At 28.8% G+C, this 20,882-nt stretch overlaps 2 protein-coding genes across 2 annotated transcripts in view; both read left to right on the forward strand.

Annotated features, from left to right (window-relative positions):
* The first annotated feature begins 9,558 nt into the window (after positions 1 to 9,558).
* Positions 9,559 to 16,307, forward strand: LOC123292823 (GATA zinc finger domain-containing protein 14). The gene is made up of 4 exons (XM_044873536.1): positions 9,559 to 9,629; positions 11,372 to 11,434; positions 13,045 to 15,710; positions 16,029 to 16,307. The coding sequence occupies exons 1-4, from the start codon at positions 9,559 to 9,561 to the stop codon at positions 16,280 to 16,282; spliced, it is 3,054 nt and encodes a 1,017-aa protein (XP_044729471.1). The 3' UTR covers positions 16,283 to 16,307.
* Positions 16,308 to 19,191: 2,884 nt separating this feature from the next.
* The window catches only part of LOC123292225 (AMP deaminase 2), a 66,225-nt gene continuing 64,534 nt past the window's right edge, over positions 19,192 to 20,882 (forward strand). Inside the window, exon 1 of the mRNA XM_044872796.1 lies at positions 19,192 to 19,337. Coding sequence (XP_044728731.1) covers positions 19,208 to 19,337 — 130 coding nt within the window. The 5' untranslated portion in view covers positions 19,192 to 19,207. The remainder of the gene's footprint in view (positions 19,338 to 20,882) is intronic.

Below are 20,882 nucleotides of genomic sequence, written 5' to 3' on the forward strand. Positions count from 1 at the left end.
TGAAATGTTGTTATATTATTAAGAGTTATTTAAAATTTCGAACGAACTAGGTCGATAAGTATTATTAACAAATTAATTTATTTTTTAGCGTTTTGTTTAATTTTTTTAAATTTTATTTAACATTCCATTAATTTTAAATTGCATTTAAAAATTACATTATTTTTTTTATTAACTGATACCTTATATTTATAAATATATTAACTTAATGCTTTAGCTATTTATTTTAAATGTAATTTGGAAGTATGTTTTATAAAATTAAGTTCCCGGCTGGAACCGGAATACTTTGTAGAACTTTGCAAATACCTTGATAATTAATAAGTTTCTCTTTTTTTTTTTAAAATAATATTTATTCGTGTTTAAGGATTTAAACTTTTAAAATGGAAAACATATTTTCTCATTACCGAGAATTATAATATCAAAAGTTTAGAGAGAGCTCTGCATAAAGCTTATCAACACTTTAGATGAATTAGAGTATAATTCTGATAAATTGACGATTAAATGCCTCAATTTTCAAAAAGTTACGAAAATCCGTTTTCCTATCACAAATCGAAGATCAAAATTAAAAAATAGGCAATAATACACGATTTCTTTCATCTGCCAGTTTTATGTGAATAAAACTGAGGGATGAAACTTTTTATTTTGACAAATATAACCTCCTGAAACCATTTATTATAGTCTTGTTTTAGACTTTGATCACTGGTTCGTTATCAAAAAATACGCTTTATGACTTCGATATGCAGGAATTTACTTACCTTCTTTTTAACTATCGATTTGCCGAAATTATATTAGAATCCATCGAGCTAGTTTTCCCGTAGGGTTTTTTCTCTTTTAATAAATAGCTAAAACATTCATTAATTTTATTTGTAGTATTTATTTTGTCATTAATTTTCTCATTACCGATATAAAATTTGACCTCATTAATTAGAATTACAACTTTAACAGACTTTCGAATCAATTAAGGCCTATTATATAATTTGCTAATTACTTAAATTATAATTATTGTGTATCGATTGATTCAGGTTAAAAATATTTGAAAGATTCAGATTAAAAACCTATCATTTGGTTATGCAACAGAGATCAGATATGCGAAAACTTCGTAAAAACACGGATTTTTTTTTATATTACATTTTTATAAACATATCTCTTTTTATCAGTCTAAAAACATATCTTTACTATTAGAAAATAATGTTTTAATTTTTTTTTTTAATTTTCGAAGCCTAGAAAATTTTTGAGAGAAATTTGTGAGATTTGAAGTTTTTGAATTTAATTCGAATCAATCGATCAACACAAGTATCAAATAAATTAAAAGAAATTATTAAAAACGATTCCAGTAGGTTATTTAAATATTGTTCAGGTATATTAAAAAAGAACCACGTGATACTGACAATGGTATAATAACAAATATCAGCAAATATTTCAATTAAAATTTAATTATAATTTACATTTTATTATTGTAATGAGTTTGTGATAAGGAACAAAACTGATGTGCAATTTTTGTTTTCAAAATTTTGGCGGGGTATAATAAAATAATAATATGGTTGCTTTTTCTTAAAATCAATAATTTGTATATTTTAAAATGTATACAGTTTTTCGAAAATGCAATAATGAAGGCTATTATTGACATAAAAAAAAAATTCTGTGACAAAAATGTATTGGTAATATTTCGAATTTCTTTTTTTTTTTATGTTAAATATCCCGAAGGTTATCAAAATTAATCATTAAAGTTGCTGTAACACGCCCTGATGATTATGATCAGGCATATTTTAACCTTCGTAATTGCATTGTAAGAAAATAATCAATAAAAACTGTTGAATTTATTAGTAAATAAAAATAATTTAAATGAATCAAAATAATAAAAAGTAAACATTAGTAAATGGTTACCAATAAATAATATATTAATTAATTATAAAAATAAAATATTGATCAATAATAATTGTAAATTATTAAACTTGAAATAAAAAAACAAAAGAATATTTGTAAATAATATGAAAAAAAAAATTATTATTAATTTTTTTTATTAGTAACTGAGCACAATTGACTGTTTATAGTGCCTAAAAGAAGTAAATGAATGTTTACGAATTCAATTATATTATTGTAAACTGAATTTTACTTGTATTATGGCTTTTATCATTAAAATATATTTCGTTAAGGAGTAATATTTCAATATTAATAAAGGCGTTAATTTATCTTTAATATTTTTTATTTATTTTTTAAAAACATTTTTTATGAATTTTCTATTTCATGAGTTTAAAAGCTGCCCGAGGTTGTAGGTCAGTATGGTGAGTATGCGAGTAAAAGTAAGATAGAAAATATTAAAAAATAAAAACTATTGTTCTAGTAGCCCTGTATTTTCAATAAAGGTTTGTATGTACCAATCTTATTTTCTCGAAAGCTAAGTAGAAATTTTTGAAGTTTTCCGTAATGAAATTAATATTAAATGTATTTTCTAAACTGGCAGCTAAGGTACTACTTTGTATAATGCAGTTGGTGTCCTATTTGAAACCTTTCAGGTGAATATAATTTATCTGTACTGGATTTTGTTTGCTGTTTCTATCTATTATTTGGATTCAATTTTTACAGAAGAGAAATTACGAATTTTTGTTTCAGTTTTCTATTGAATTTGTTAAAATTAAAAAAAAAAAAAAGATTAAATAACAAACAAAAGCAGTTGGTTATTATAATAAAAATACCTTTCTAATTATAAAATTTTCTCTTTCTTATCAGGTATGGATATGAGATGATTTTTAAACGAGTTTTCTCACTTCAAGCAAAACACCTTTTACTCGATTCGTCTTTCTAAAAACACTTTGTTGAAAAAATATCCATCTCCTTGGTTTAAAATAAGACACCTGGTACATTTAATATCTGATATACCGTAAGTTCATTCTTAAATATCTATTTTTTTAAGGCTTATGCTATAAAAGCTTTGCATTATTATTTTAAATATTTGATCTAAATTATTTTTGCATACTAATGGTACATCCACATTGTTTGGTTTATAAAAAAATTCAAATAATTCGATTGTTACATATATTTAAAAAAATTTAATAACAATTCTATTGAAGAATACCAAAATACTTAAATGTTAGCAGTGATCGATTATGGTACCATTTATATCAAAATCACCTTTCGACCAAGTAATACACATTAATCCTATTTGTATTGGATATTGCAGCTATTACATTATTTTTTACTATTTCGTTAACTGATTTTAAGGTACTCTTAAAGTTTATAACAATAGAAACAGTATTAAATTAAAAAAATTTAATATTGCAAAAGGGAGATAATTTGTGTAGTTGTACTGCATTTTTTGAAAGAAGATAATTTTGCCACTATTGTTGTTATCTTCAGGATAATTTTCAACAAAAAAAGGGTACCTATAATATTTTCTCTTTTTTTGCACAATGCTTCTGTTCCTAAATAAATGCCAGCATGCACAGTTTGACATTTCATTTTTATGCATTTAATATTATTAATGATGACGTCCATTGATGAAAATAAAGTCGTATTTTCTCCATATTTTTGTTTGGAAAACGTATGAAAAATTGTTTAGGGGTGAATGGGGGAAGTACGAACACTTAAGGGAAATTGGAAATTGTGAAAAAAGATAATTTTTGCAATAATACGTTATAGCGTTTTTAACTTTTATAAACAAAATTGGCAGGTGTGAGGCAATTACGGTTACTATATTTTTATTGTAATTAGTTTTTTAAAAAAGTCAACTCTAGTAGCTCAGCTAGTTAAGGCGTAATCAATTCCGTACACGGGATGTCTAGGGTTCACAACAAAAAATTAATGTTGTACTTAGGTGCAGTGCAAGATATATACATGAATGATGTGTATAATTTTTTATAAGAAACTCTGAGTCATGGCGGCGCACATATTAGACATTCTTATAAGAAATTCTGACCGTAAGTAATTAACAGAGTGGACACACGCAATTAACAAATAAACCGAATGAAATTATTAGTCCGAGGGAGAGCACCATTTTGTTAAATGATTAATGAATACTTAAAACTTCGTGTACCAAACTTTCTCTATACGACTTTTTTCGAAAGTGCTGCGTTTTTAAATGAGCATGCTAACGTCATATTTAAGCTATTGATCTGAAAAAACGCAGCAAGTAAATTGTCGGACACTATGACCGCTTGATAACATTAATAATTATTGAAACAATAAAATATTTTGTCCGACGATTTTGTCTACCGCCTCGAACATGCAGTACTTAAGTATTTTTGTTTTTTAATGCATACATCATTCACTTTTGCTGAATTGTTTAATAATTATTAATGTTATCATGCTCATTTAAAAATGCAGCACTTTCGAAAAAAGTCGTAGAGAGAAGGTTTGGTTGGCTCGCCAAAAGGAATCTAGTCAAAAAGTTCCAAGTATGTATTGATCATTTAGCAAAAAGAGTGCTATCCCGTGGACTATATGATTAACTATTGAAAAATCTATGGGTCATTGATAAATTCATAGATAGGTTCAGTGTACGTTTTTTTGCTAATCGCGTGTGATGAGCGACATACAGCTGTGAAATAAATTCTATGAAATTGATTGAATTATAAATTTTAAAATCATTAATTATAATTTCATAGTTCAGTTGCTAAACGGGTGTCGCTCGTCACCCATTGCTTTTTATGTGAATTAACCATAACTATTACCACCTTAAATATCCTTGAATCATGATGCCATATCTCCGAAGGAGATTATATATTTTTCTCCAGGACTTCTAGATTTGAAGGAGATTTATGAAAGTATTTGTGGTGGTAATAGTTATCGATCAATCCCGTAAATGTAAGTGAGAGACAGTATCAGAGACATTCTGATGACTGTCGCACATTATCAGAAACGTGAATAAGAAAGTCTAATGTATAGACCCAGAGAATTAATCCGATGTATCCAGTACTTTATCAGGATTTCTGATAATGTGTGGGATATGCCCCGCATGATGTCAGAACGTAATATAAAGTTTACACAGGGTATTTAAGTAATATAAATAATGTGATAATGTCTTTATGGCCTTGATAAAGAAAATAAACATTTGCATGTGTAGAATTGAATGATCGTCATATACTTATGTGGGTCAATGTTAAAAAAGCTATTCGGTACCAGTCACAATACAATTTTCTAGATTTTTCTATCCTTGTCCAATGATTATAATATTTTGGTAAGGACAATTATTATGGATTTATGTAAAAGATTTAAAATGGATTGTTCCTAAAGCAATATAAGAATTTGTGTAACCGGTAAATTCCCGTGGAATAAACTAAATAGTCAATTTTTTTTTTTTTAATAATAAATATTTTTTGTAGATTTTGAATTAATTTGACGTAGTTATCCAAAGAGAAATATCTATAAACCACGATATTCGACAAAAAATGAGTCAAAGCTACAAAAAAATTACCACAGCGTAATCAATTGCCAGTAGACAATTATCGTACTTGTAATCAAAAAATAAATCGAAATAAACACATTAACTACAGCAAACTATAAATAAATAGAAACAATTTTTTTTAATGCCAAATTTGGAAAAACATTTTAAGAATACCAAATTTTTGAAATATCCAACAATAAATTATTAAGTGAATTTGATACCTACATTGCCCTGATAAATTAAAAGTTGCTTACCCCAACTATTTCCCAAATGCCTTTTTAGCGTTTCCGAATCTGTCTAAAAACCTTTTAAGGAAACCTAAAAATTTGATACAATGATGCGTTATATTGAAATTAATATTGGACCTAACAACAGTTTTCAATTGTTTTGGATATGGTCACAAATCAATATTCTCTTTAAATAAAATAAAAAATTTAGTAATTTTATTAATTAATAGAAAATTTTGGACATTAAAATAACTTTAAAATAAGATTAGTAAAATTAAAATTTGATGCAAATGAAAAAATTGGGTTTTTTTATGTTATTGGGGCACTACAGGTATCGTCATTCGATAGCTTACTCAGTTTGTTATAGTGTTGACTTGCACACTGTATATTTTTATTTCTTTTATGTGATTGTTTTTTATTATTTTTATCAATAACATGAAACAAAAAATTTAGGATTATGAAACTTACGATCGTTACCAGACAATTTTCAAACCGCCCTGAGCAGACCTAGAGCCCCGATGATTCTAATAATAGTTTCAATTACATTTTTACTAGAATATCAACCATAAAATAAGGGTACGATTATTTTTTTAAAGCCTACCTACTACTAAGTAATTTTTAAAAGTCATCTGTTTATAAATATGTTTGTATAGTTTTCTTTGCCTTTTTGTACGATATAATTTTTACGTATTTATTACACCGATGTAAGGTATTCTACAAAAGAAAAATTATTACTTTTTAAAAATTGCCAGCTACTACGGATAAATTTAAGGTTTCTCTCACAAAACTTAAGCTGAAAAGTGAGGATTGAACGGTTAAGTTATGAACTGAAACATCTTGAAGTTATCACACTTGCGAGCAGATTAGACTAAATAATTCAGCTTAGAAGGACATAATGAGGGTATTTATTATGAAACTAGCTGACCCGGCGAATTTCGTACCGCCTAACAGTCTATGAATGTCATGTTTGTTGGACAATTTCAACTTTAAAAACCAAGAATACCGCGCTATAGTCTTCACTTCCCCCTGCGCTCACTTGGGCAGGGGAACAAACACTTTTTTTTTCACAATTTCATGAGTTTTAATTTTTTGGTGCGCAACCCTAATTTAAAAAAAATAAAATACGTTTTTTTGCTAACAATGTAGCATTCTATAGGCGAAATAACTTTTATAATCGGTTAAGTAGCCAAAAATGACGGATTTTCATACAAACCCTTCTCCTTAGCCGGGATGGGGATAGGAGGATAAGAAATACAACCTTTTCTCATACCCACCAAATATACAAAAAAAATAAATGAAATTCGATGTCAGACTAAGATTTTTCTTAGTCTACGATTCAAACTCAATAATTTTTGTCTGAACCTATTTTTTTTATAGCTGGTATTTTAGATGTGTCTGTTTAAAATGATCCACTTTGTACATATTTTTTAGATTTTTTGGAACAATACCTATTCAACTGAAATGTTTTGTTTTTAATTATTTTTTAATCTTGTAGTACCTACCTACTTTTAGATATTATAATCTTTAGTACCAAATCAAGCCTCTAATATTAAAAATTCATTTATAAAAAAACAAAATAAATACATTTTCGCCCAAAATATTATCGAAAAACGAATAAAATGTTCTTAAAAGCAATTATTATGTAATGAGTTTTTACAAAACACATCCCCACAAACACCCTTGCATGTTTAGATAACTGCAATTTTAATTAATTGATAAATAGTTTAATTTTTAATTAATATTTGGCTTATGTACTTATACTATCGTCTATTTGTCTAATAAACAATTATAGTTACACCGGTGTACGTATCGCTGAAAATAACAATTACTTTGAAACAATTTCAGTTAAATATTATTAAGGTGAATATACCTTGTGTGATTTTTAGTCTAATTTATTTAACGTGCTTATATAGTCCAATAAAATGAAGATTTAAAATACCATCAAAACGGAAGCCTGCATTTTTGAATATATGTTTTGACATAAATTTGAAGTATACATAGTTAAAAAATATTGAATTTTATTAAGGGGGTAGAAAAACATTAAAAACTACCCCCATAATCACTTTTTTGAAAATATTTCAAAAACATACCAAGATATGAAAAAAAATTTTGGTGAAAATCCCATCTTTCTAGCATGCATAAAACAGGAAATCGTTATTTTTGGGTGGTTTCTCGCTCACTCTTTTAACAATTAACAATCAAGCACTTAAAATGCTACTAGCCCACAAATTTTTGCGGGATGTTGTTGAGCAAGCTTTACACTACAAATAAAAATTCTATACATATATTAATATTAAAAATTTGATTTTTGTCATACAACTTTTAGGGATGAAAATCGTAAAAATAGCATTTTTTCATAGCATTTTACGAATTGTTTACTCGAAAACTTGACGGTTTAGAGAAAATGGTCTAATGTCTATTTTTTGTTAATTATGACCCCAATTATATGATAAAATTTTTCCGAAGTGATTCGGTGAATATTATTTATTTGTTTAAAAAAATTAGTTTAAACAATATCCTACTTGGTTACCCACTGGCAACCCGCACTGTTACATTCAGGAGCATTATTTAAACGGGATTCTGCAAAAATTTTAAATGTGAAATTTATTCATGCTCAATGACGTATTTTTTCGGGTCTATATACCGCTTATATTGACCAAATGTCATTTAAATTAGTCAGCAATAAAGACTTTCTTCCACTTTCACATAAAAATCTACATATCGCTTGTAACGAATATCGGTTAAAATGTCGAAATTTGTCGCTATAACAGATCTTGTCTGTATTTCTACCATTTACGTTAATATAGTGCCTCAAGTTGGAGGAAAATTGAAAAAATCAAGTCTTTTAGATTTTGAAGCTCAGAACTCATTAAGGTTTGAATTATCGAGGCTCAAAATTATCAAGTTCGTGTTTTACAGGTCTTAGGTTGTATTTTTCGAGTTATAGAGGTATTAAATTCTAAGGCCAAACCGACTTACAGAGTTTTCCTCCACAGGGTTGCTTATTTTCATGAGCTGCTAATCCCCATGTGAAAAACTATAAATGTTTTCTTCAAACAAGATTTCCCTACAATTTCCGTAAGGTATAAGTGAGCGAATACTGCAAATTACTTGCATGTGAATTTGGAGCTACAGATGTGAAAAATAACTACTGAAATGTTTCAAATTTTTATTAAAAAAACATAACATTAAGATAATTTTACAGTGCCAATTTCTCTGCCCGTAACTTCCCAGTTACAAACATATTAACTTGGAACTTGATCCCAAACGCACATTTGCTTGGTTGATTTTTTATATAGAATCGAATATTTTAAGTGTGGCCCAAATAATACAGATATCAGATATATAAGCCCATTGAGACAGTGCTTGAAGCTTCAATTTTAAAATTTTGAATTTGGTCTGGATTGGACCAATTATACCAAAATTAGAATTGATGACTTATTAGTTTCATATACACAGGGTGTAATTTTCAGTTTTATGGACAACAAAGTATAAATAGATTAATTTATTAAGATAAACGAAAAAATAATTTTCGTACATGAAAACTATCTGTGAAAATTGTTTTTAATTACAATTTGATTTTAACTAAGTAATAAAAAAAAAATCGTAAATAATGATTAGAAAATATCGTGATCTTGTTAAAATTACTTGTAAATTTTGTAAATAATGGATTATATTCATCCCCTACCTAATTTTACTATTATCAATATTTTTTTATATACAAAAGGGGTATATTTGTATGACTAAAGTTTCATTTAATCAGCAGGTGTTTTACATATAACATGCAGTCGTGTCGTAGTTCGTTCAATATATTCATAAATTCATTTAAAATAATAATAAAGAAAATAATTTTTAATATAAAATGTCAGTTTTAAAATAAAAAATCGACTTTTTATAAATGGTTTAAGTGACTTTTATTTGTCTTTTGTTTTTATTTTTGAAAAATAAACAAACATGAAAGGATATTATGATAATGAAGGATATTATCGAAAACTTATTGAACTTCAAGAAAAATTGCGAAGAAGGTATTATTCAAAATATAATTTTAATATTATTATAATTTGTTCTTTATACGCATGGAATCTATACCATAGTTTAATGATTAAAATATTGTATTTTTAACATACGCTTGACTCGTAACATCAAAACATGCATTGTAAACAAATTTTATGATTCACCCGCTTTTAATTATTTTATTATTGGTTCGAAATTTTGAAAATATTTTCAATAACAATAAAAATTTATGTACCATATGCTTCATATAATGGAATTCGAAAATACGTTATGAAATTTATAAATTGGTGGAAGCGGTGGGAAGAAATATGTTTAATGGGAAGATGTAGTAATATTAAACTAATTTTTTTAGTTTAAAAAAATAAGAGAGTAGAGAGACAGCGTATTTTTATTGAAATATGGACTAAAATCACAAAATAATTTTTAAATATAGATATTATAATTTTTAATGTAAAAAACCGTGAGGTTCTCTTTACTTTATCTCTCATAATTAATTTTTTCTAAAAAAATATTCACCAATACGAATACTCTTTTTATAAACATTCATTTTTATATTTTATTTTAAAATTATTATTTTGTATTATTATTATTATTATTATTTTTTAAACTGTTTGGAATTAAAATTATTTTCTGAATTTATGGAAATCGAACTTGCGTTTAGAGCCGTTGGAACAGTTTTAATAATTAACTCGATAATTTTAATTAGGTAATATTAATTATTAATTAATTTAGAAAATTACTCGAATCGATAAAATATACTACCTAATAATAAATTTATATAGAAAATAATATTCCGATTTTAGAATTATTTCTCTTTGTACTCAATGGAATGATTAATTCTGATGATTATTAGCCATGTTTAATGAAAATCGGTGAAATCGTTAAAAAATTATTGCTCGAATTGGCTTATTTCCGAAATTTGCAGAGCTGTTTTAATGTAAACGTACCGCCGGAAAGAATAAACGACATAGTGTTTTTATCTCGTAAATTGAAAACAAAAACGTTTGCAAACACTCTGTATAGACAGGGATATATATTATATTTGTTTTTACATTAAGAGGGCTGCTGTAGTCTTGTGAACCTTTTCATACTACGCATATATAGCGATCCACTTTGAGTTTCCGTACTTCAGTCTTAATAATAAAGCACACAAAATGTAATATTATCTATTTTCTTATTATCGAATATTTAGTATAATGTAATAAATATGAAAAATAATATCAGCTAAATGGTCGCCTTTGATTCGTTCGAGATAATTTTCGATGGTTTTATCGCAAGTTTATGAGATTGTCTCGGCTATTAACTTTATGCGGATAACTTTTAGTTGCTCCGAGTCCGACATTATACATTATATTTCAAGCCAACATTCGTACTTTGATTCTGGAGCCAAAGTAATTATAAATAGTGTAATAAACACAGTACCTATAGTCAGGGTATTTCAACAATAAACTCATGTTAGCTGTTGTTTACAATCGTTTTAATTTCTTTAAATAAAATGATAATTTCGTTCGAATGTAAAATATACTTTTTTTCATTAACGTTTCATAATAATGATAAAAACGCGAACACGCTAGACTGATGATTTATTTTTTTAAATTAGAAAATTAATGACTTTAACTTACTATATTAATATAAATATATTTATCCTTTAACTTACTATATTAATATAAAAAGTTATGTTTGCTATTATTAGATCAAATATATACAACAATTTAGTTTTAGCATTAAAAAAAATCACTTTTCTTAATTACAGTGAAGAAGAGCGAATGAAATTAGAAGAAAAATTTAATAAAATGATTCAACACAAACGGGAAGAGTAAGTACTTTATAAATTCATAGTTGAAAAAGTTGTTTCCAGATTTACTGGATTTTTTCAAAGACGAAGGGTACGTTCTGTTACCTTCCATACGAAAAAGACAAAAAAAAAAAAAAAAAAAAAAAAAAAAACAGGGAAATTTGATCTCCGATTTGCCTAAAACTCATATTCATATTTTTCAACATCTCTAGATTTGCTCTGAAATAGAAGCTTTAAGTGCAGGATTTAATGCACAGGATTTTTGAATTTTTTTGGATCAAAGTCGCCGTACACTCCAAGTTTTATTAAATTTTGAAACAAAATTTTTTTGTCTTCGATTTGGATAAAAATTATTTGTTAGACTAATTTTGATTCCAATAAATATATCCTAAAATCCTGTACGAAAAACATTTCTTCCGGAGTTGTTCTGTAGAAAACTCGAAATGCTTTTATAATATTCAAAAGGACTCGATTTGCTAAAACTTCGAAAGCTTCGTGTAAATGGTGATTTTGACCCAAAAAATACAAAAATCTTGTGTATTTAACTATTGGGAGAGTAATTTTTGTAATATCGCCTAAAATTGTGTAAAAAAAAGTATTCCGAAGCAATTCTGGAGATATTTTAAAAAATTCTTTCTAATCGTCAACGGAAACGATTTTATACTTAATCTTAAATGAACGCGATTTATTGATTAAGTGATCATATTGTCTTTGAATGTAGCTTAAAATGATTATTGAGTTTATCTCACTAGTCGAAGAAATAAAGCAATGAACTGTCTATTTCGTGAGCAGTAAGACGAATCGGGATGTGGTTTTTTGCATTCGATTTGTGAGGGCCTCTACAAAGTCTGTGAACAAAAGTGATATGAGGGAAACGAAAAACTGGAAAAATAGTCGGCGGCGACTCTTGGAGTTTTATGAGAATATGTTACATATATCGTAGAAAGTCGTTACTCGGCGTCGCTGAACATGAATATCATTACGGAAATGGGTCTCGAGGTATTAAAAGAGGGCAGTATACACTTTTGATACCTGTTGCCCAAGGCGGACGAAAGGCAACGTCCAGGGAAGAAATATATTACATATTTTCGTAAAAATCCAAGAGACGCGGTGTACACTGCCCGCCCTGGGCACCACGTACCTCGGGGGACATTCGTTGTGATATTCGAGTTCAGCGGCCCCAAAAAGTTGCGAGTAACCAAGTTAGACTAATTTCCATTGATATTTAGTTTTTCATTTCTCCGTCATTACTTTTGATTGTAGACGCCCTCACGAATCGAATGCAGAAAACCCACAACTCGATCCGTCTTACTGCTGACGAAATCGACAGTTGACCCGTTTCGTCTACACAACTTAAGTAATTATTGTAAGATGTTAAGACTTTACTTATAATGAAAATTGGATCTACTCCGACGTTCCAATGCTATGTCACGATTGTTTGAAATTTAAATTATCCTAAAACTGTTCGTGCTCTGATCGATTTTCATTCCTCGGCATTCCTCTTTTAAAATAAAATACCGTTCTTTAAATCAAATATTCAAAGATGGCTGTAAAATATATTTAAGAAAAATAACTAATCAGGTGTTACTTAGCAAAATAAATATAAACATTCAAAAAATATTCTTTCGTAGAGAACAACTTGAATTGAAAAGATTAAAACGGCAATACAATAAATTTTTAGAAGAAGAGAAATTTCGTAGCGAACGTAATGATCAAATAATACGGACATTAGATCGTATTGAATATAAAGCCGCAATGTTAACAGCAAAAACAGATCGATTACGAATATTACGTGGTCAATACGAAACTTGCATTAAACGGTCACTTACATGGAATTACAATAATAATAACAACAATATAAAACCCATGGTTCAACAACCAACACGTGGTATTTCATATGGAGATACTCAACAATCACGACCGGCGTCGTTAAGTAGTGGAGGTACAAATCCATTCCAGAGTAAATTTATTTATCCCTCGACAAGTAATGAATATGTAAGCAACAACGACGCTCAATATTACCCAAGGTTTGATAAATCAAATGAGCAAAATATGGACAAGCCTACTTCAATGACATATTTCAATAAACAAAACACTCCATCGAATTTTGACAATAATAATTATGGAAGCAAAATTACTAGTCGATATACTCCTACTGCTGTGCAAGAAAATTCAGGAATTATCCGAGGAAACTTACCAATTCGAAACCCTTTAAATCAATTTAGTGAAAATGGATATCCTCAGTTCGATGCGCGAGCTAGCACACATGAAAATGCGAATACTTATTATCCGTCATTTTATAATCAAAAAAATGATACAACACATCCAACTTATGAAATGGAAAAAGTACAATTACGCTCAGAAATTAATGGACCTCATCGAGAAACTTGGCCCAAATCCGATGGTAAAATAAGTAGGCAAGAAGAATTATCAAATCAAAATTTACCAAGAAAAGTAGATTTCATTTCTACATTATCTACAATACAAAATAATCCTCAACAACTTTCTCAAGAAATTGAAAAATCAAAACATGAAGAATTTAACACAGGTAATATTGAGTCACCACAGCCCTCGAGTCAAGAAGAAGGCACGAAAATAAAATCAAATATCAAAGATAAAATTAAACCAACAACTTGTTACATTGTTGACGACAAACATAATGACGCTGAGGACGTACGAATTTTAAACAATGCGTACGACGGTTATTATGTCGATGATGAAAGCGAACAAATATATGAGGATTCTAAACAAAAGAATGAGCCAGAAAAACCATCTAAACCGGAAAATTTGCCTTCTAGTAATGTAGCCAAACAGGTGAAGGATACAACTACACCAATGCAAGCAAATCAAACTCCTAAGATCCAAAGACATATTTATCAAGAAAATGATCCTCAACAAGTCAAAGTTATCGCTGAACAATATGCTAATAAGAAAGTTGTTCACAAAACACCAATAGAAGCAACTGAAAATATAGTGCAACTGGCAAATGGAAGTGTTCCTACAACTGATACACTTGATGGAGTACCATTAACAGATCAGTCGTATCAAAAATCACTGACATCGAAAACCATAGAAAATCATGTTGAAACATTAGCCGAAAATTCATTGAGTGGTGCTAATCCTCCAGACGAGTATACTGATGCGAACCCAGAAAGTAACATATATTCAGAAAATACAAATTATGAGGATCAACAAATATCAAAAACTAATTTTGATAAAATAAAAGCTAATAATTATGAATCAGAGAATACAAATTATGACGATCAACAAATTGTGAATAAGGGGGATGATTTTGAACAAACACAAGCTATTATTCACGATCAGGATAATTATGAAACTAATTATGATCAAGAAACTATAAATCAAGCAAAGGTAGAGGGGTATGCAAATTATAATGAATCAGAAAACAATGCTGATCCCGTTGTAAATCCAGAGGAAGCACAAATGCAGGAAAGTTATGTCGATTATAGTCAGTCTGAAAATTATGAACCTGGTTTAAATCCAGACCCAGCTCAATTACAGGAAGGATATGCAAATTATGAATCCGGGATAAATCCAGACACAGTTCAGTCACAAGAAGGGTATGAAAATTATGAACCTGGTGTCAATATTAATCAGATACCAGAAGTTTATGGAAATTATGATGAATCGCAAGGTGTTATAGATCAAGATACCACATTGCAATATGAAGGCTACGATGATACACAAGCACAATTTGATCCAAATAATCCAGACGCTTATGATAATACCCAACAACAATTCGATCCTAATAATCCTATAGATTATGATACTAGTCAACAACAATTTGATCCTAATAATCCTGAGGGCTACGATAATACACAACAACAATTCGACCCTAATAATCCTGAAAGTTATGACAACACTCAAGCACAAATCGATCCAAATAATCCTGAAGGTTATGAAAATAGCCAGGGACAATACGATTCGAGTAATGTTGTCTACGACGAAACAAATCAAATAAGCAATATAGAATCATCTCAAATATACAATGAAGAATCCGTTGTTGGCGACGGCACTTCAGCCGTACAATATACTGATGATAATCAAGATTATTATGCCGAAAATCAAGAATATTCACAAGTCGGTCAGGAATATCAGCAGGGTGTTGAAGGTTACGATTCTAATGTTCCACAGGAAAATATTGAATATCAAAATGGAAATGTTGCTCCAGATGGAGTTTATCAACAAGATGGTAGTGAATATCCAGTAGGAAATATGCCTCAAGATGGTGTCTATCAAGACCAAGCTTATCAAGATAATATTTACTCTGAAGAAGGTAAAAAGATTTACAATTGTATCCTTAATTTACAATTTTTCAAGTATTTCATAAGGAAACGTTCTAAATTATACCATTTTACTTTACTAAGAGCTCAAATTTGTATCTGTCAAGAGTACAATATGAATTTGCGGCATAGATACGAGTTATTCTTTTAGACCCGGCACTTATTAGAATAATCTCTTAATTTTGAAATTCCTAAAATTTTATGTAATAACTTAAAGTTTCAAGTAACTCTATTCTGGCACATAGATGTATTTAAAGTGGAAGAACTTATGATGCATATTACAAAAATAAATTATATTTCCTATATTTCAGGTCAAATAAATTATACAGCAGAGTCAAATAATATCCAGGATCAAGAATTAGCTGGGCAAGAAAATTATGTAATGAATGATAACAACCAACCCCAAATGAACTTACAAAATGAAGCTCCAGTTGCAAAATTAACATCGAATTTAACAACTTTATTAGATTCTGATACATCTGAGCAATACTCGTCTGAACAACAACAAGTCCCCTCTGTAAAAGATGAAAGTGATTTTGATTTTAGTGAATCTGCTGCAAATTAAGTGATTAATAATGGATGAAGAAACTTCGATCGGTTTTGTATACAATTTTATTAAGTTGTTTAATTATTGCTTTGTTAATTTCTTCGAATTCATTTATATTAAGCTATAAAGAAAATTGTTACTCAGAAACTATTGTTAGAGCTTAGAAAATTATTTTCGAATTTATCTGTGTTAATTAAAAAAAAAAATTAGGAATAAGTTATTTGTTGTTCAAAAAAAAAAAAAAAAATCAATAAAACTAAGTGATAAAAATTATAATCGTTTTCATTAGCTTCTGATTTTTGATTTCTCTGCATCGATTACATTAAAAAATTATACATGAAAAGTTTTTAAACTTTTAATTATGGTGCAGATAATCTACTTTTCTCTTTTGGGCACAAAATTCAATTTAAAGTAGTCTGAAAGATCTTCCAATTCGTTGGTTTAAACTAAAAATTTAATTTCGTAAATGCAGTTGCTTTGTGGCAAGTTATATTTCGTTTATTTATAGACCTTAAAAAAATGTATTGCGAAAATATGTCTACTGTTTTATACACAAATGAAATATTAAAGCAAACATTGACAAAATCTCCCCACACCGATGTATATTTTCGAAAAATAAGTTTATTTAATTTGTTAAAAGTTACCAGCAACATTCTTTAAAATTTTAGTCCATCGATTGATTGAAAGTGTTGAACCAAGAGTTCTCAGAACCACTAGCATTGTGCGAATCAAACCTGAATTAATCCAAATGGTTAAAGAATTAGAATCGCTAACCAAAACAAAATATCTGAAAAGGTCAGCCAATGAAACAACGAGAAATGTAAAAGAATTAAAGCAGAAAATCAATTTCTAATTTAACACTTCTGGGCAGAGAAGCCAAAATAACAACCCAAAATCTTTATAAGACCTGCTTGTTGTAAGAAATGTTTGAAAAACATAGACGGTGACAGCAGTTGATTTAGAAAGTAAGGAAAGGAAAAGGATAAGGAAAGAATATGGTGTAACAGAAAAGGGTTCACAAATAGGAATTTATCACTTTCACAGTATTTTAAAGGTATCTTATTAGTAACTGACACTGCCATTTACGTATACGAAGCTTTCGTACGTATAATATTTTTACAAGGTGTTGTATTGATTTTCTCCTTAACTCTTGTTTGAAGTCCCCTGTTTCTAAACCATTAAGTACAATTAATTTTGCTTTCGGAAATTTTTCACATTTACACAGTGAGAATTAAATTCGTGATCGAGTATCTAATAGGAAACAGGATGAATTTAGGATGGTCAATGTAGTTAAAACTCGAATCCTTGTGGAAAGAGATCGTTAGAGTGCCATAGAGTGATATAGCCTACTTTTGAAGCAAAGATCATGGCATCAATAAGACTTTGTGTGCGGTGTAATTTGGTAACCATTTTCAGTGTGTTTACTCACTGACCATGGGGGTTCATGTACATCATGGTGGTTGAAAATTTTGTTCTATAAAGAATATTACTTCAAAATTGGATTGTTATCTTATAGGTACGAGGTAGTACTCTTTTGAGTGTTTACAGGCTAGTGGCAAAGGCAATCCATAACTTACAAATGTAACATTGTGTGTAACATATGTGAAACCCCCTCCCTCCTAGTGTGATTTCGACATGCGACAAAACCGAAGTGAGGTTAAAAAATTAAAAAAATTCTGTGACGTAATTTATGAATGACCAAAGCATTTTTTTTACAAATGTAACATTTATACATGTACAAAAATAACATTTTAAATAAAACATAAAATATTGCATATTAAAGACTATTGAAACATTTGGTAGCAATATCTTAATTTTTAAAAAGGAATGGTCCGGGAGACGCACAAGAAAATCTGTGTAAGATGGCTGAATCGATATTTTAATACTATTCAAATATATCGTCCTATCTGCCGATTGAAGCAAGACTCGATCTAATAACTCCAATCAAGAGGGAGATATAAGCATTCAAAATTGAATTAAGCCCTAGAAAGATTTATTGACACGATTACAATGCGAAACTTGGACAGAAAGAAAGCGACGGATTAATCTGCCACTTTTGTCAAATTTCGTTAACCTACCTTCATTCGGAAGAAAGATCCTGAGTTTCATGAAAATAGGTGGATAGACTATCGTTCCATGTTTCGATATACTGCCATTTTAACCACTTCTTGGCAGTGACGGTCGGGTATTCCCCCGAGGAATGCTTTCAATTTTAGGAGTATATATCTCTTGTTATTAAGAGATCTAATTTTTGGTAAAAAATTACAGATAGGACGATATTTTTGACTGACACTAAAATCTCAATGCAGTCATTTCGAACGGATATTTCCCGCACATCTCCTTGACCACAACTTATGTTTAAACTTAAATACTCAGATAGAAAAACAACATTAAAATCACGAAAACCAGGATAATTAATTTTTAATATTCATAATCATTTTTTAACATGCAATATTTAAAAAAAAAAAAAAAAAAAAAACTAATAACACAAAAATCCTTATAAAAATGTGATTAATAATTTACAGGTTATGTTAAAAAAAAAAAAAAACAACAACAAAAACAAAAACAAAATAACGTGAATAACAAAAGTAATGAATTAACCGACTTTAATAAAAATAATTAATTAAAAGAAAATATATTGTGCAATATTTATTATGACTGTAGACAGATGCGCAATAACCTTTTAGCGTTGCGTGCATAAAATATAAACATAAGGACCTATTCGAGGTGTTTGCAGATGACAGCTCATGTATTGGTAACATCACGTCACATATACAAATAACACACATGCTCAGTGTATTTAATAATGTGAGCTATATACCGACAATTTATGTTTTGATAGTACGATATTTATAAAAAAAAAAAGTGAATGTATCGATCGATTAATTAAAGAATAAAAATATTTATTAACTAAATTAATGTAATATTTTTAGCAATTAAACAATGGATAATATAAATAATCAATTTTTAAACGGTGTTCGTTTATACCAGAACCAGAACCGTTTAGTGACATTTGATATGGAAAATATTTCTTCGGCATGTGATAGTTCTAGCAATTCAATGGAACAGTCAGGTAGGTATTATTATTATTGTTTTTAATTGTGAAAAATATTTTGTCTCTCATTTAGTTGTTGTAACATTTTTATTGCTTAATGGATTAAGAATTAATTACTATTATTTAATATACGGGTTAAATTCAGCGGTGAATGGTTAAAAACTAGTAAACCTTATACATTTCACATTATAATGTATCTCATTTTTCAATCAGTTTGTGCAATACATATTGCATAAACGTAAATATGTATTGCATAAAATAATAAGCGGAGGGACGAAAATCTCCTTCGTTTACTTACTAAATGAATACTATAGACAGCATGAAACAGCCTCTCAAAATTTCTATTCTTGTTAATATGAGTTGCTAAAATGTACTCTGGCTCTAGAAGAAAAACTTAACCAAGTTTTTCCAATTACTACTAAATTTGCCGACCTAAATTTCTTGCCGCCTTAATTATAAACAATGCGTTGCTTAAATTATGTATGTGGTGTAGACGCATGGAAGATATAAACATTCCAATTGGAGTATGATGTTTTAGCGTTATGATTTTATTTCTTTTATTCTAGAATTAATAACATAGAACCGTATAGCTGTCTTCGCCAGTCTTATATTACCTCTATGTATATATTTTGAATTATCTACAATAATTCAAAATATTAATATAGCGCTTTGATCGGCTGCGAGACAAAGAGCGAAGACGGCCCTTTTTTTCAGTCCCTTTTTAAGCGGTCAATAATTCACTTATTGCGTTTTCTATGTTTTTAAGCCTCTATGTTATATATAACCTCTTTGATTTTACCCTATATATAATCACTAGCATTGATTTGTTATTTGCAACTGGTTATTAACAGAGGAACATCTTTTTAGTCTACGCTCTACGTGGTTACATGTTTTACAAATTTTTCCAATTTTATTTTACAGTGGTACTAATATTGTAAAGAGAGTGTAAAGAGAAGTTTGTACAGTTATTTTTTTAATTTATTATTGTTGCATAACTAAAGAACGGATGCACCGATTGTTATGAAACTTTAACATATATTATACATGTTGCTTATTTGTATATATGTAGTAATATATTAATTTTAGGAATGCCTTTACTCTCTTTATCCCATTCCAATTACTATGCGTTCGTCTTAGTTTATTTACATACTGATATTGTAAGTATATGAGTATGTATGACCTGAATGGGACAGAATAAATATATTCCTATACATAGTTGTACGAAATATAGGCTGTATGATGTATACTGTATACGATAATCATAAATAGTACAAGGTAAAGCCACTTTTGTAGAGTAAACATATATGTAATACTTCTATATTGCCAGCAGAGTGAGTTACCACTCAGAAACCAGAGAAAACATCACGACCCAGCCGATATATTCCTCCATACATCACCGAAGAAATATTTGACACAGGACCGTGGCTGTTTTGCGCATACGCCTCTTCATGGGTAATAGTATTCGTGGCGCGATAGTAAACGGCTAATAGTAAAAGATGACGTGATTCTGGTGCATGCGCATAACGTATAAGGTACTTATGCTCTGTCTTGCTTGTTATCGCT

This window comes from Chrysoperla carnea, chromosome 2 (genome assembly GCF_905475395.1).
Source record: "Chrysoperla carnea chromosome 2, inChrCarn1.1, whole genome shotgun sequence".
In the NCBI taxonomy this organism is placed as follows: domain Eukaryota; kingdom Metazoa; phylum Arthropoda; class Insecta; order Neuroptera; family Chrysopidae; genus Chrysoperla; species Chrysoperla carnea.